The sequence below is a fragment of the Trachurus trachurus genome (assembly GCF_905171665.1).
Source record: "Trachurus trachurus genome assembly, chromosome: 2".
NCBI classification, from domain to species: Eukaryota; Metazoa; Chordata; class Actinopteri; order Carangiformes; family Carangidae; genus Trachurus; species Trachurus trachurus.
Window position 1 is genome coordinate 10,730,065 of NC_139914.1, and position 16,199 is coordinate 10,746,263.

The 16,199-nt window shown below is 44.8% G+C and overlaps 1 protein-coding gene across 1 annotated transcript in view; it reads left to right on the plus strand.

The window, feature by feature from the left end:
• LOC310999315 (FERM, ARHGEF and pleckstrin domain-containing protein 1-like) overlaps positions 1 to 16,199 on the plus strand; it is a 54,206-nt gene that overhangs the window by 22,539 nt on the left and 15,468 nt on the right. The window contains exons 3-13 of the mRNA XM_083989659.1: positions 4,001 to 4,105; positions 6,431 to 6,473; positions 6,590 to 6,668; positions 9,099 to 9,196; positions 10,627 to 10,741; positions 11,839 to 11,986; positions 13,155 to 13,250; positions 13,336 to 13,502; positions 13,602 to 13,670; positions 13,835 to 13,907; positions 14,253 to 14,451. Coding sequence (XP_083845785.1) covers positions 4,001 to 4,105; positions 6,431 to 6,473; positions 6,590 to 6,668; positions 9,099 to 9,196; positions 10,627 to 10,741; positions 11,839 to 11,986; positions 13,155 to 13,250; positions 13,336 to 13,502; positions 13,602 to 13,670; positions 13,835 to 13,907; positions 14,253 to 14,451 — 1,192 coding nt within the window. The remainder of the gene's footprint in view (positions 1 to 4,000; positions 4,106 to 6,430; positions 6,474 to 6,589; positions 6,669 to 9,098; positions 9,197 to 10,626; positions 10,742 to 11,838; positions 11,987 to 13,154; positions 13,251 to 13,335; positions 13,503 to 13,601; positions 13,671 to 13,834; positions 13,908 to 14,252; positions 14,452 to 16,199) is intronic.

The following is a 16,199-nucleotide window of genomic DNA, read 5'->3' on the forward strand; positions in this document are numbered from 1 at the left end:
TGGATTTTTAACAGTGTTATTATAGCATGTAGCTCCGGAATCTGCAGCTCATACCTCGCTGGAGTTGCCCTGCTACTGTGTTTGTTTTTGAGTGGTTTGCTGCAGTGTCTAGTAACTCTGTTGAGAGGTTTAGGTCGTCTGACTCTTACAATGAAACAAAGAGCATGTTTTATTGGGCATTTTATAATACAAACACATTAATTACAGAACAGATGCAAATAATGGGACCAATCAGAATAATTAAAGAATGAAATAACAGAAATAGGACGTAACAACTTCATGTGAAGGTATTTTGATCCTCACACAGCTGAAACAAGATGCAACATCAGGCCTGCGTGAAGCCTTTGTTTTTATAACTGGTCTTGATATATAAAGATTTCAGCATCAGTCCTTCAGTGTCACTCCTGCTGCATTCCAGTGTCTTACATTACATTTGAATGTGACATGGGATCTCTCCCTAATGCATTCACTCAGGCTTTCTTTAGTTATTGTAAAGAAGGGGAGGGGGGGGTTGCTGATATTGGAGGAAATTGCTTTTGCCTACTTGGAATTCCGCCGTGGTCTCAAGAAGTCCTGTGACCAGCTGCGACCTGTTTCCAAACAGTACAGATTCCTTCTTCTTTCTTTTCTTTTTTGATTTGGCTTCAATCCCGTTCTTATCGCTCGCTCCCCAACCTTCTGCCCCGTCGCTGGATAAACTTGTTGACAAAAAGGCAGGGAGATCGGTGACGAATGAAGCCATCCCTGCAGTTTTGCAAGAGTTAAAGACCAGATAAATGTTGAGTTTATCGCAGTTTGTCAGCAACTTGTCAGATAAAGAAACAGAGCAGACTTTTGTGCAGGGGTTTCCTTTCCAAACAACTTTTTGCTGACAACACACACTTAATGATTTTCTTCTTTGGGTCTGTTCCCGCCGTCCGATTCCCCTCCAGCCTCTTCTTCTCCTCTCTTCGCCCTCTTAACCTCCTTTAAACCGAGATTACCGCAGCACAGAATTGGATCTCGGCCAAACCTCAGAGATCCTGGAGCTTTGTGCATGACAGTGGCATCTGTCAGCCAAACTCCCGTCTCTCTGTCATAGATATCACTCAGATCCACACTAGGGATGTCACCATTACTTGTTTTCACAATTAATCATGGTATCAAATACCACAATTAATGAATCGTAAAGATTCCTAAATACCGTCACTTCCCAAAAAAATGTTGGAACCATATCAGCAGATGAGCGCCAAAATAAAGGTAAATGCTCAGATACTGGTAACAATGAATTGGTAGGAATTTAAATGTTCAAAACAAAATAAAACAAAAAAAACGGTTAAAATAAATGTAAACATTTGGTATAGATGACAATTTATGACGTGAATGTTTCAAACACTTCCCCTGGGGGATTAATATTTGGTCTTATATTAATAGATGCATAATGTAATTATATTTTGACTATATTTGATTTTACACATGCATAGTGTTGTGAAATGTATTAATCCATAATAATTGTGATAAACGTAACACCGTGATTATTTCTCTGACAATAATCATATTCGTGACATCCCTAAGGCTACACTCAGTCAGTGACCGGGGTTTCTGGAGGCCTGGGAAGCACAAGAGTGCGCGCGTGTGTGTGCATGTGTGTGTAAGTACAGTGTGTGGGTGTGTCCCTACAGACAGTCTGACCACACAGAAACAGATGGACACACATACACACATACACACATACACACACACATACGGTAGCCAGATGGTGACAGACTTGGCCTTCACTGCTCTGATTCCTCTCAGCTCTCTCCACAGTCTGTGCTTCTATTGTGAAGTTTGATCCTCCATCCTGTGTGTGTCCTGCATCAGCAGCTCACACTTCCTTCATAAAAATCTAACATATATTGGATTTCCATACAGGAAATATAAAATAAAAACACAAGTATAACATTTTTCTGAAACATTTCGGGAATTGGAGCAATTTCTCACTTGTCTTTGACACATTTGTGCAGCCCGTTTAACAACTCTGTCTGGTAGCGTTCCGTTATTATCTTACAGTATTGCGTGGTGAATGTGCAGGTCACAACTTGTGACTTGAGTTGTTGGATTGTGTATTTGATGAGTTTGATGAGGGAAACCAAGAAATCCCATTAGCCTCTCCGTAGCATAGCTCTGAGCAGCTCGTGACTCTGCTCCGCCGTTCTAGAAATAGCTTGCACCGACAATTAAAGGTAACAAACCTACTCCTAAAACTATAGGGATTATGGCAAGGGCCAATTTGCCAAAATGTTGAACTATCCCTGTCAGGGACCAAACAGCAAAGACTAGAGAACTCAAGGTGTAAATGTCCAAAAAGATGTTAATTTATTAACAAACTCAATTCAAAAGAACATCAAAAATATAATAATGAAAATACAAAAATGAGGAAAATAATCACTCTAAATGAGGGCCCTAATAACTTAAACTGAGGTCAACTTAAACAAACAGCAACTTAACTCAACATAACTGACCTGACAAATGACACACTAGGTAGGGCTTATATAGACAATGGCTAGCCGACAGACAATAGGTGGGGGGGGACAAACAACCGATCACACTCATAATACCATTAAACATAATATAAATAAAGACTACAAAGAAATAACCTAAACATACTAAATATAAACACTCAAAGAGAACATTTAGAGTTCTTAAGTATATGTTATAATTTAACTCAGTCTCAACGAAAAAACAGCCTCCCCGCTGGCACCTCCAAGTTGGCCTCTTCCAATCATTGCCCCCACTTCCATAAGAGGCCACCTTGGATGGCGCCGCCTCCTTTCAGGTCTGGGGAGCTGCAACAAGACACACATGGTGAGGTGAGCGAACTCAAACAAAGAGAATGTAAATCAACAGAATGTCAATCAAAATGCGTGCACTCAAATTAATCAACACCTGCCAATAAACGTGATTGAAAAGTAATAACTAAATGTGTGTCATTATTTCAAAGAAAAGGCAAAACAAACTCAACTTAAAGGTGGTCACCATGTGTGGCCACCACAATCCCTTTAATGAATATATGCTTGTATTGCTACATGAACATTTAGATCAATAGTCTGAGGCACTTCTACTTGTTTAACATGTATTTCATATATTATAAGTGTATATCTGTGTGTAATACTGTGCATGTTTGATCTCTTTTGTTTGATATTTCTTGTTCCTGCATGCTCAGGAAACCAAACTGTAGTCACAGCACTCAGCATCATCCTGAGTGCACGTTTTGTCCATGGATTTATTTAATGATTATGACACAGCTCTGATCTCAGATCTGTGTGTCTTTGCATGCATGCGCCTGTCAAAGCCCAGTAACGCACGTCTTCATAACTACATATTAACTTCACGAAAGCCTCATCAGACTCTGAGTGTGTAATAGCACGGTGCGTCTCGGAGAAGCTCTGCAGACTGACAGGGTGGTACCATTTAGCCTGAACCGCCTCGGGGAAAATTGTTCAGTGCTAATTTTGGGTTTGCTTCCATCGCCCGTGTCTGGGTCTGGCGCGGCTTTTCGGAGTTTCATACTTGTTGGTGGAATCAAAGAAATCCCAGATCCTGGAGAGGAGATTGCTCGTTGCTGCGGAGCGGGAGCCAGAGAAAACAGTGGTGTACATGTAAACATACCAGCACTGAGTACAACAGCTACATCATTAAACACAGCTGATAGTCCACAGTACACTTTTTCCCAGGAGCGTTCGGGTTGTTTCTGAACACTCCCAGCTGAGCCTCGGCCTCCAGCGATTCATTAGGGCCCAAACCTGAGGCCGAGACCTCACATCACTGTCAAAGGTCAGCAGCTCGTTAAATGTGGGGAGGCTCATTAGAGGAAATGGCATCTGATTCTTTTTTTGTGTGTGTGTGCTACTTCTAGCTTCAGAAAACTGAGTAAAAGATTAGATTATCAGCACTCCCTCTGATGAGATGCTGTGTGACAGTGGCATCTTTAGTTTTTTATCTAATTACTGTCTCTCCACCTCTTCTTTTCCTCCTCCAGCAACGTTCCCCTGGCAAAGTGCTGTTCGACCTGGTGTGTGTCCACCTCAACCTGACAGAAGGAGACTATTTTGGACTGGAGTACCAGGACCAGCGGAAGATGACGGTAACAGACACACACAATTGTGTTTTTTTTTAACTATTTTTGGTGGCTTTTTCGCATGGAGGACCAGAGGGGACACTGCCTTTCAAAGGTTGATTTAGAAAATCCATTTACAAATCGGATTTGAAAATGCAATTAGGAAATCCAAATAGAAAATGATTAAAAGTTGTATTTTCTTATTATAAATTTCTGTTTTTCAAAATGCATTTTAAAATTTGGTTATTCATTGGGAATCCCACAGTGTATTTTCTAAATGGTGTTTTAAAAGACTGTTTTAAAGTTGCTTTTTCAAATCCATTTTGAAATTCCTCTTTTTAATTGACGTGTCCCCTGTGGTCCTCCATATTTTCACCTTTAATTGACAGGATAGTCGGAGAGACAGACAGGAAATGGGGAGACAGAGAGGGGGAATGACACGCAGCAAAGGGCCACCCTGCAGCCAAGGCCCCCACACTTGTTTTTGCAGATTGACAGGCAGCAAAAGTGAATATAGGATTGAATAATTCCCACCAATAAACCCATATTTTTACTCTTTTTAGTGCAGTGTAAATAAATAGCTTTTGCTTTATTACATTTGCCTGTAGGTACAACTTAATGACAGACTGCTTCCTTGTTTGCTGTCTGGTTTAAAAAACCACATATCTACATTTAGCATCTACAGTGTTTTTACAGCACAATCGAGAATCAAGAGTATTTTTCTCCCTGTGGTTGAGACGGTGCTTGAAGGAAGCAGGTTTCCCCCCTCTCTCTCTTTCCCACGTGTTAACTCTCACTGTAAATCACATGTGTGCACAATCTGCACTCAGAGGTTGTGATTAGTCACATGCAACGCACGCGCCCCCACGCAGAGAGCCTTACTCTCCCTTTCATCTACATCTAAAGACATCGAGGCTTTTCGTCCGCGCTCGGTCTTTCTACCTGTCTCGTGAAACAGCAGCTGGTTGTAATCACTTGCTCACTCGGTGTAAAAAAGCCAGAGGGTGTGTGTGCAGTTTGTGGATGCTGGTGTCTCTCTGTGCTGCTGCAGAGCCTCCGTCAGTGTGTGATAAAGCTGGTAATAAAGGAAAACATAGCTGGAGGATAACAGTCAGTGTGTAGCTCAGACATAGGAGCAGGTTTATAGTGGACTTGTAGAGCAAATCTGATATAATGACAACAAATAACATATATTCTATTACAATCACCAAACAGCACTATACCTAACCCACTTGTATGAATAAATTAACAATTTTAAAGGGATATTTTAACATTTTGGCAAATACGCCTATTGCCATAATCCCTATAGTCTTAGGAGTAGGTTCATTACCTTTAATTGTCGGTGCAAGCTGTTTTGAGATCAGCTTGGCAGACGTGAGCTCTGCACGCTGCGCGGTATCTCCGGGCTTTCCCTCATCACACTCATCAAATACACAATCCAACAACTCCAAAACGCTCTTGTGGACAAGTTGTGACCTGCACATTCACCACACTATGAGATAATAATGTAACGTCATGAGATGGAGTTGTTTTCGAGGTAAATACGTAACCGGAACTACATTTCGGAGTATTTGCTTCATGTGTCGTGCGGCACGGTGGCACAGTGGTTAGCACTGTTGCCTCACAGCAAGAAGGGCCTGGGTTCGAATCCCCGGCCGCCCAGGTCCTTTCTGTGTGGAGTTTGCATGTTCTCCCCGTGTCCGTGTGGGTTTCCTCCGGCTGCTCCGGTTTCCCCCACCACTAAAAACATGTCAGCTAGGTTAATCCTCCAGTCAGCGCCACTGACCAAAGGCACTGGCTCATAATCTGGAGTTGGTCCCCGGGCGCTGCACCGCGGCTGCCCACTGCTCCTCAGGGATGGGTTAAATGCAGAGAATGAATTTCACTGTACTAGCTGTATATGTGACAAATAAAGTACCTTTACCTTACCTTACCTTACCTTACCTATGTTACATAATTGTATGTTATTATCTCATAGTGTGGTGAATGTGCAGGTTACAACTTGTCCACCAGAGCGTTTTGGAGTTGTTGGATTGTGTATTTAGTTTAGTAGAAATACCATTAGCCTCCATTGCGTTAGCTGAGCAGCTCACGTCTCTGCCCCACCGATCTCAAAACAGCTTGCACCAACAATTAAAGGTAATGAACCTACTGCTATGTCTACAGGGATTATGGCAATAGGTGAATTTGCCAAAATGTTGAACTATCCCTTTAACTTGAATTTGACATATTTATGCTATTTTGATGTTTTTATTCTATCTCATCAAAAATAAACCTGACCAGTTGGTTTTGTCATCAAAGCATCGCAGTTGTAAACCATCCTCTCTCTCTCTCTCCGTCCTCCATCTCCAGGTGTGGCTGGATCTGCTGAAGCCCACACTGAAACAGATCAGACGTGAGTATTTCAACACACACGCACAGAAATGTTCGACTTCTTTGCCACTGAAAATAAGCCACGCCATCTTCCGCCAAAAAATGATCACATCCCGTCATTTCTCCTCCTCCTCCCAGGGCCTAAAAACACCATCCTGCGCTTCGTGGTGAAGTTCTTTCCTCCTGACCACACGCAGCTCATGGAGGAGCTGACTCGGTAGGTCTGGTCCACACTGAAACCACACCTTTAGCAGAGAGAGAGAGTGAGAGAGAAGGAGGGAGCTTCTTCTTAAACTTAAAGACGTGTTGTTTTGCTCTGGGTTTTCCATTTGGCCAGATGGTCCGAGTCCTTCAGTCGGGTTTTAAAAAGCACCAGCTCTGGTCCGCAGCTGTTCCCGAACACAGAACAGAGGCCTCGCTACAATATGTTTGCATTGTGTTTCGTGTTCTTGCTCAGCCACTTTTCCATTTGTTACACATTAATATCCGCATGCCACATCATCTAACAAGTTCCCCCTTTTTTTTCTGTCCTTCTCTGGACCCAAATCAGAAAGTTTAGTGTGTCATCTGGGAACCAGGCTCATGAAAACATTGGCTGTTCCAAACCAGTTGAAAAGAGATGAATGCCATGACCACTTTTGGGAAACAAGGGAGTTTTACTGTAAAAAGACTGAAATGTCTTAACACAGTTGACATATTTTAAACAGAGAGTTTAGATGATGTCATACACGACAGATCCTCACCTACCGCCTCAGGTCTACTTGTTTAGAAAGCGTTAATCACCAGCGAATATTTGCTTCAATCTGTTTAGTTTAGCTCATCAGGAGTAAAATAATCAAGGATTTCTGCAGTAAAACACACTTCTCAGTCACATAAGCAAAACAAAAATAGGAGACAGACTTGACCTCCCACATTTTCCCATGGTGCTGCGGTTCCCTCCAGCTGCCCAGCTGGGTTTAGTAAAGACGAGAGCAGAGCAGGAAGTGTCGGCTGTGCCTCTCATCTGTGAGGAGATCTCTTTGATGGAAACTTTAATCCTGAAGGTTTTCGTGAAATCACACCCCCCACCGCTCCTTCACACACTCTGGGAAGTGATGCAGCATGTAATCCAGTGTTAAACAGACTCGTTTTATCGCCAAATAAGTAATGATGATTTTTTGATCGCCGTAAAAAAAATCAGCGTAAACAGACAGCTGCTCGGCCGGTGTTTACTGCGGTTATCAGTTTACACCTGCTGTTTCCCACCAGGAGCTGTAAACATCTCTGAATCAACCAGGACTGAAATCTGAATTATTTTGTGTTTGATTTAACAACAGACACAATCATCACCAGTTCATCTGTCCTCTCAGCTGGACGGTTAATTCCACTGATCTCATGTTTTCTTACCATGTGCCAGCAGCATCAAACAGGAAGTGGGCGCTCAGCCTTTTTTTCTTTCCCTTTGTTCAGCTCTGACTGTGTTGTGGTGCTGTCAGTGTTTCCTTTGATGGGGAATGTGTGCACATATACAGACTTGTCAGTGGCCTTTTATTAAAACGGGACACTGCCTGCCGCTCTGACACGACGGAGGCTGGGTTTAATGTGGAGGAAGATTTTGAAAAACATATCACGGTCTTTTCCTCCCTTTTGTGTTGCTGACGCACTCATGTGAACATAGTGAGGCTGCAGTATGAAACGGTGTTTCACATCAAATCGACGCAGCGTTCTTAAACGGTGAAATTGCTCGTCGTTCGTTCTGTGGAAGCGAAAAATAAAAACAACATAGAAACAAACTCACCACAGCCTCATTAACTTCACAACCGAGGCAATCACACAGTTACACAAAGCCTGGATTGGATATCGTATAAAAAGCTGATATGGGCCATTAATCGCACAATACATACGCACCTCAGGCAGCCAGGCCTCTATTAGAGATAGAGGATTGTGTTGAATCAGTCAGCTGTCTTTTTTTATTGGGTTTTGCAGATGTATACAATTGTATTAAACATTTACAAAGAGTAAAGAATGCAGTTTTTCCTCATAGAAAAACAACAGAAAACAGGTCACTGAAGTATTGCTGCATATCCGAACAACTCATATAAAACTAGAACAGCCACAGTAAAAATAATTAAATTAATACATTTTAAAAAGTAGGACTAGGACAGAAATAGACAATTAAATAAGAAAATAGACAAAAAAGGGAATAAGAGAAACACAGGCACATCAGTCAGGTAATAGTAAACTGCAATTGAGATGAATCTGTAAGTTGTCTTAACTCACTCTGCTCAACTCACTCCGCCTATTCAGCAAAATGCAGCGTCATGACCTGGCAACACAACACGTACATGGGCGTGTGTGCGCCAGTCAGACTGTGTTTATGAGGGCCGGATCACTCTGCAAGGAGCAGACTGCATAATGATTAACAGAAAAGGGCATTTTCTCAATTAGGGAATAGTTTGGAGTCAGTAGATGCAATGCATCAGCAATGTGTGAGTGGGGAGAAATGCCAGGAGACTGGTGGTAATGGAACTGCTCTCAGCATTGTCAGCTGTGAAGTTTATAGAACATGCATTAACCTATTAACCCTCTCCTGTCCTCACTTCCTTGCTCTCCTCTTCCACTCTCTCCTCCATGTATCCCTCTCTTCTTTTTCTTCTTTTCACTCCAGGTATCTGTTCGCCCTGCAGATTAAACGCGACCTCGCCTGCGGTCGTCTCATCTGCAACGACACCAGCGCCGCTCTCATGGTCTCGCACATCATCCAATGTGAGTGCAGCAAACACAACATACACACGATTTTAGTTTTACATCACATCACAGGTCTGTGTGTATATTGTGCGTGATCAAATAGGAGTTGTCAGAGAACAGAAAACACCCCTCCATCCATCTGTCATTTTGCTTTTTAACTCTAAGTAGAAGGTGGGAACTGTGGCTCCTTTTGTACATGTCCTGTCTCGTCCAGATGAATCCACCTCCGACTGCCATCACTTCAGCAGCTTGATGAAACCAGCTAAAAGAGCTTTAATCTGACCATAAATCAGCAAATGCGCAATTATCATGTACTATATTTCTTTTAAGGATATTAAAACAGCTATTAATGAGCTGATCTAAAGGGATAGTTCAACATTTTTGGCAAATTGGCCCATTGCCATAATCCCTATAGTTTTAGGAGTAGGTGCGTTACCTTTAATTGTTGGTGCAAGCTATTTTTAGAACACAAGGAGCTTCCTCTCAGTACGCGACCATGATCCCCATGCCTCTCTGTCTCGTCTTCTACATAAAACATCAGTATTCCCTTATGATGAAAACCACTGACATTATGCATGTTATTTGAATGAGGCGAACACAGCGTGCAGCAGCCGTCCATCCGTCTGTATCTCCACACCTGCCGCCCGCGCTCACCTCAGGGACCGCTCTTATTCAGCACCGTGTCTGGAGGACTTATTGAATTTATGGATTCGATTCAGTTTCCTGCACTGCACACAGCCTGTGAAAGGATATCGCTCGGTTGCCGTGGTAACCATCAGTGCTGGTGTGTGTGTGTGTGTGTGTGTGTGTGTGTGTGTGTGTGTGTGTGTGTGTGCACCTGCGGGTGGTACAGTATGAAGGGTTATTATCGGCTGGTATTGAACAGATGGAGATGCTTCATCTACAGTACAATAGGCTCAGATAGGAATAATAATTTCCTCCTTAAAGGGGACATATTATGGAAATATCACTTTTTGAAGATCTTTAACATATATTTGCGGCCCCCGAAATGTGAGAATTGACCAAAAAATATGTAATGTTCAGGCTCCTATAGGTGGAAATACACGTGGTTTTACGAGCTGTTCCCTCAGTTATCTTCCAGTGGTGTAACTAGGATTCAAATTTGCATAATACCAGCCCTACCTGGGACCGGTAGAAGGGGCGGGGCAAGGAGTGGTTCATTTGCATTTAAAGGGACAGGCACTGAAACCAGCCGTTCTGAACAGGGCTGTTTTGAGAGGATGAAAAGAGCTGTGATGTTTGATCCTTGGAATGTTTTGACCAAAGCATGTCACAGACATGTCTTTAAGACACCTGGGAACTATTTTAATTTGTAAAAATGGGGCATGATATGTCTCCTTTAAAACTCCTCAGTCGTCCAAACAAACCTGTAAATCGTCTCTCCTCCCTCTCCCTCCCTCCCTCCCTCCCTTCTGTCCCTCCATCAGCGGAGATCGGGGACTTTGATGAGACCCAGAGCTGGCAGCACCTCCTGCACAACAAGTACCTGCCCGACCAGGACGCCATCAGAGACAAGATCACCGACTGCCACCGCAAGCATGTGTGAGTTACTGTTTGATGCAATCAACATATACTATTTAGTGTATTTAGTGAATAAAATGTCAAGAATCAGTGAGAAAGACCGAATGCAATATAAGCAAACAGCAAATCACCACAATGAGGCTTATATGTACTTTAGAATATAAACATGATTTTCACAGCATGTGGGTCGTTGAGATGGCAGCAGTGTTTACCTGGAAACAGTTGAGATTATCCCCCGCTTAGAAAACAATACTGAGCCGAGCTTTAATCTGACTGGGGATCAGTTTTTAGATTGAAGTTGTCAGGAACCATTGTCTTTTTTCTTTATTTTTACATAAACAAACACACCCATAGCACATGTACTTTGACAGTGCTGTAAATCAGACCCACAGAGATATTTATCTGTTTATCCAGAGTGCATGCACAAACACACACACACCCGTTACACAATTGCACTGATGTTTATCTCTTAAACCACAACTGCACATACACACACCTTTAATCTCATCTGCAAACCTACAACCTGGAACCCATGGGACCACACACACACACACACACGCCTATCTTCTCATTTTAGTGCTTTAACTTCATTCCAGTCAGAAATAACGAATGTGTTTCTGCGTTTCCTGGAACTGTTAATTCTCCTAAAAAAAAAAAAAAAAAAAAACCCAAACCTCCACCTTGTTAATTACTCGTCACGGTCACACTCTGCACCACACACCCTTTCGCTCTCTGTGGGCTCCAGCTTTGCTTCTCCCTCACCGACACAGGAAGGAAGTGGCTAATTCAACAGCTCATACAGGAAACAGGAAGCTATTTTCAGATTTTGCGAGGAAACAAACTTCTTTTGTGGTGGATTTCTTTCCTCCCACAGCGGCCGCCGCCACCGCCATCTGACTGTGTGTGTATTTTAAGATTGTTTGTTATTTTCTTTGCCTCATTCATGATCAGTCAGTTTGGTCTGGGTCAGGATAGGAAGGATCACCACTCAGAGAAGGATATTGATTATCCACTCTTTATCCACAAGCTACGATCCATTGCCTTTACTGTACCTGCTGATTGATTAACATGTCGACCGATGGATAATCACTGGACTGATTGATCGCTCTCCTCCGCAGTGGGCAGACTCCAGCAGAGTCGGACTACCAGCTGCTGGAAATCGCTCGGCGGCTGGAGATGTACGGCGTCCGCCTGCACCCGGCCAAGGACAGAGAGGGAACCAAGCTCAGCCTGTCTGTGGCTCACACTGGGGTGCTGGTTTTCCAGGTACAGCCCTCTTTACAAATGCTAAATAGGGCAAATTAGTTGAAATGGTACAAGTCTACCACTGCTACTTAAAGGGATAGTTCATTATCTCATAGCGTGGTGAATGTGCAGGTCAGATCTTGTCCACCAGAGCGTTTTGGAGTTGTTGGATTGTGTATTTGATGAGTTTGATGAGGGAAACCAAGAAATCCCATTAGCCTCCATAGCATAACTCTGAGCAGCTCGCGGCTCTGCTCCGCCGTTCTAAAAATAGCTTGCACCGACAATTAAAGGTAGCGAACCTACTCCTAAAACTATAGGGATTATGGCAATGGGCCAATTTGACAAAATGTTGAACTATCCCTTTAAGTCTTTTCTGCAGTGTACATATTGCTTTACTCTAAAAAATGTCTTCTAGTTAAAAAAATGATGAAAATATTTGAGTTTGCGGTAAAGGAGAGGGATTTTACTGTTATCATTTACTCCCATCTTCCAACCGTGGATTAACAACCCAGGAATCCTGAATGTGGAGAAATATGTGCTGCTGCTAGAGATGAGCACCAGGCTGCAAATCTCGGTTTACAGCTCACTGGTATGAGCTGTAAATTCCTGAAATAGTCTCAAAGAAGAAAAAAAAAGAGATATATTATTTAACAATGTCTTGATTTGAAGTCATGGTGGAAGCTCTTCTTGAGTGAATGCAGAAACATCAACTGAGACGAGGTCAGAGAGAGCTACTTAACCGAGTCGGAGCACAAAACGTAGCTCCTCCATCAGCGTTTCACGGTTTAATGGAGTTGCTGCCGCCCCGTTCCAGACACTCCCTGGCACCTTCCTCTGTTACATTTTTGAAAGCCAGAGAGAAGATGCCCCCTCTTTTTGACCAGGCTGACCTCAATTACATTCAGCCTGCCCAATTTTTGAGTTTTCAAAAAGAGCTGCAATCTTGAAAAATTCAGCTGATGTGACAACTTGGTTAATTGGCCCATGAGGTTTCTGTGGTGAGCCTCCACCCAGCTCAGCGGGGAGGAGGAATGCACTGCACTGTAGTTTTTTTGGGTGTGGAGAAGATATTATTGTGTGATCAGAAGCTGTCGAATTGAGGCTGAAGCTGTGTATGTCTAACATGAAATGAATTATGAAGTCCACTATATCAACCAGCTGCTCATTTCTCATCTCCTTTATCCAGGGGTACACAAGGATTAACGCCTTCAACTGGTCCAAGATTCGCAAACTCAGCTTCAAACGCAAAAGGTTTCTGATCAAGCTCAGAGCGGACCCCGCTGTAAGTCCACATGACACTTATCCCCTCTCGCTGTCCCCAATTTTCCTCCAAATCCGTGCTCACGCCTGCCTTTTGCGTCCTGCAGCAGAGCGCTCACCACGACACGCTGGAGTTCGCGATGGCGAGCAGGGACTGCTGCAAGATCTTCTGGAAGATCTGCGTGGAGTATCACGCCTTCTTCCGGCTCTTCGAGGAGCCCAAGCCCAAACCCAAGCCCATCCTCTTCACCAGAGGGTCCTCGTTTCGATTCAGGTCAGGAGAGGCTAGAAAACGAGGAGCGGAGTCGACTATATGTTTGATTTATTTTTATTTTTAACCACATGCATCTCTCTGTGCTTGTACCTGCTGCAGCGGCCGAACTCAGAAGCAGATCATCGATTATGTGAAAGACTCGGAGATGAAGAAAGTTCCCTTTGAAAGGTGAAGCTCCCTCCTTTGTTCTAGAAGCAACAGTGGCGTGAGAGCAGAGCCAAACTACCCAGAATCCTTCACATCGCAGCGGCACAAACCAGTAATCACATTTCTCTCTTTGCTGATGAGTTGCACATGGTTCAGCTTCTGTCGTTGCTCTCTGCTCTTTTCAGGAAGCACAGTAAGATCCTGTCCAGCGGCATGTCCCCCCAGTCGTCCTCTTTCAGATCACAAGTGCCAAAAGAGGTAATACACATTTTAACAGCCATCACTGATCTATATCCCCCCGTAGTCTTGTTTATAACATTTTACTCTCTTTTTTATTTTGCTTGGAGAGGTTGTGCTCTTTTACGGGCTCTGTTTTTATTACGTCTCTATCTCGCCGTTTAAATCTGGACCTGCTCTCAGGCCAAAAACACAAAGCTGTTTTTGTCCAGTGCAGCTCCAGGGAGTCGTAGTGTGTGCGAATGTGCAGTCGCTCTTAAAACTGTTCCCGTAAATAACAAAATTATTCAAAGTCAGTGATTCTGTTGAAAGAGTTCTCTCCTTTTCTCCACTTTAACCCATCCTCCCCCTTTTTCCTCCTTGCAGAGTGCCATGTCCGTCCAGCTAGCAGACCAGCCCGACTCGGCCAGACTGGGCCATCACGCTGAGCCTAACGGTTCAGAGGTGCCGGTGCTGGTCACAGCCGCCGCCAACGGTTTCCAAGACATACCCGCGGACCCGCTTCAGTCCAGACAGAACCACCACGGCACCGGATCAGCGCCGGAGCAGCAGTTCCTCAACCCAGGTCCATCCTGCAGGGCAAACAAAGGCAGCAGCTCCTCTATTCCTTACATAGACTGCAGCGACATAGACAGTGAATGTGATGTGACAAAGAACGGCAGGGCCCTCAGGGGCCACAGCAACGCAAATGACAGCAATGAGGACAGGCCGAATGCGTATCATGATAATAACAAGCACGCGAGTAGCATGCGCAACGGGGGGCAAGTTGGGAGTCTGTTTGGGGCTGTTAATGGGTTTTACCACACCAATCACCAGGGGCTGATGCAGCAGCATCAGCAGCAAGGCATGCTGGGTAACAGAAACACAGCAGATCAGGCCCCGGTGTCCAACCAGTTTAGTATGACTCACGAGTTGACTGACGATGAGATTTTGTCAAACGGCGGTTCGTTCCACGGCCGCCTCCCCCTCCACAGCACGCTGCTGGACGAGATCTTTCAGGGTCGTGACAAGCGCGCGGCCGCGATCGGTCGACCGTTAGGGCCCGGGACGAGGAGCCAGTGCTCCAGCCCGGTGATCAGCAGCTTCCACCACCGCACCAACTCGCTCAGCCAGGCCGAGACCCCCAACGGCCACGCTCAGCCGCCGCGCTCGGGCCCGCGCTGGGACGACGGCGGCCATTATTTCAGCAAACGTCCGGGCGCGGTCCCGGTAGAAACCCCCACGGTCCCGCTGCCGCCGCCCCCGCCGCCGTCGTCCCACCCGCCGAACCACTACGGCAGCTACTCGCCGATCACTCCGCCGCATTTCCCCAAACCGTACAGCAACAACAACATGAGGAACCGATCCGACACCGATCCCTTCATCCTGAGCCAGATCACGTCCACCCCGGTCCACCACCACCGCCCCGGGTCGCACGCCCAAGCCCCTTGCTCCGCCCCGACGGAGCGAAGGATGATCGTAACTAACGGGAACCACGTGGGCGTTCCGGGTCAGGCCCGGTCCAACACGGTGCAGAGGTTGTTCGGCCGTCAGGGGAAACCCAACCCGCACAACAACCTCAACCAGCCGGTGCAGATGATCGACGGCTCCACCAGCAGTGGCACCGACACCAGCGACACCGAGTCCGACACCGGCAGCAGCGCGTACAGTCACCCCTTAATGTACGGAAACCCCGCCGCCGTCAGCTCCCTGAATTCGGTCAACTCCAACGGCGTGCACGCGTCCCCGATGCCTCGCAGGAAGTTCTCCTACGGGAGTCTGCAGATGGGGGAGGGGGAGGACGGAGAGGGAGAGGAGGAGGGGTGTTACCGCTTCAACGAGGAAGATATAGGCGGTCGGGTTTTTAGCTGTTAGGGATTTGTACAAGGAAGAGCTGAGCCTCAGATTAGCCGTCATTATGCACAACACATCTAATCCTGATTTATAGGAATTATAATATCTTCATTTAGTCTGATAAATATAAAGATGGTTTCATCTTTAAGGAGGATTTTCAAAAATCTATCATGTAACTAGATTTATAAAGACTGAAATCCAGTCCATTGATATTTGAATATTGAAACTTTTTACACTAATTTAGCTGCGATGCACATTTTGAGCAAAGGCACTAACATATTTTTGAACTGTGGAAGTTTTTTTTTTACATATCTCGAGCTTTTAGATGAAGCACTCGTCCTTTTGTTGCTTTTAAAACCCGACAGTTTTTATATTGGATTTTGTATTTTAAGCCCCCCGAGCACGGGGCTGATCTGGGTCTAACGTTACACGTGGTAGCTGGCGCTTTGTCAAAGAAGGAGAATCTAAACTAAAAGCCTC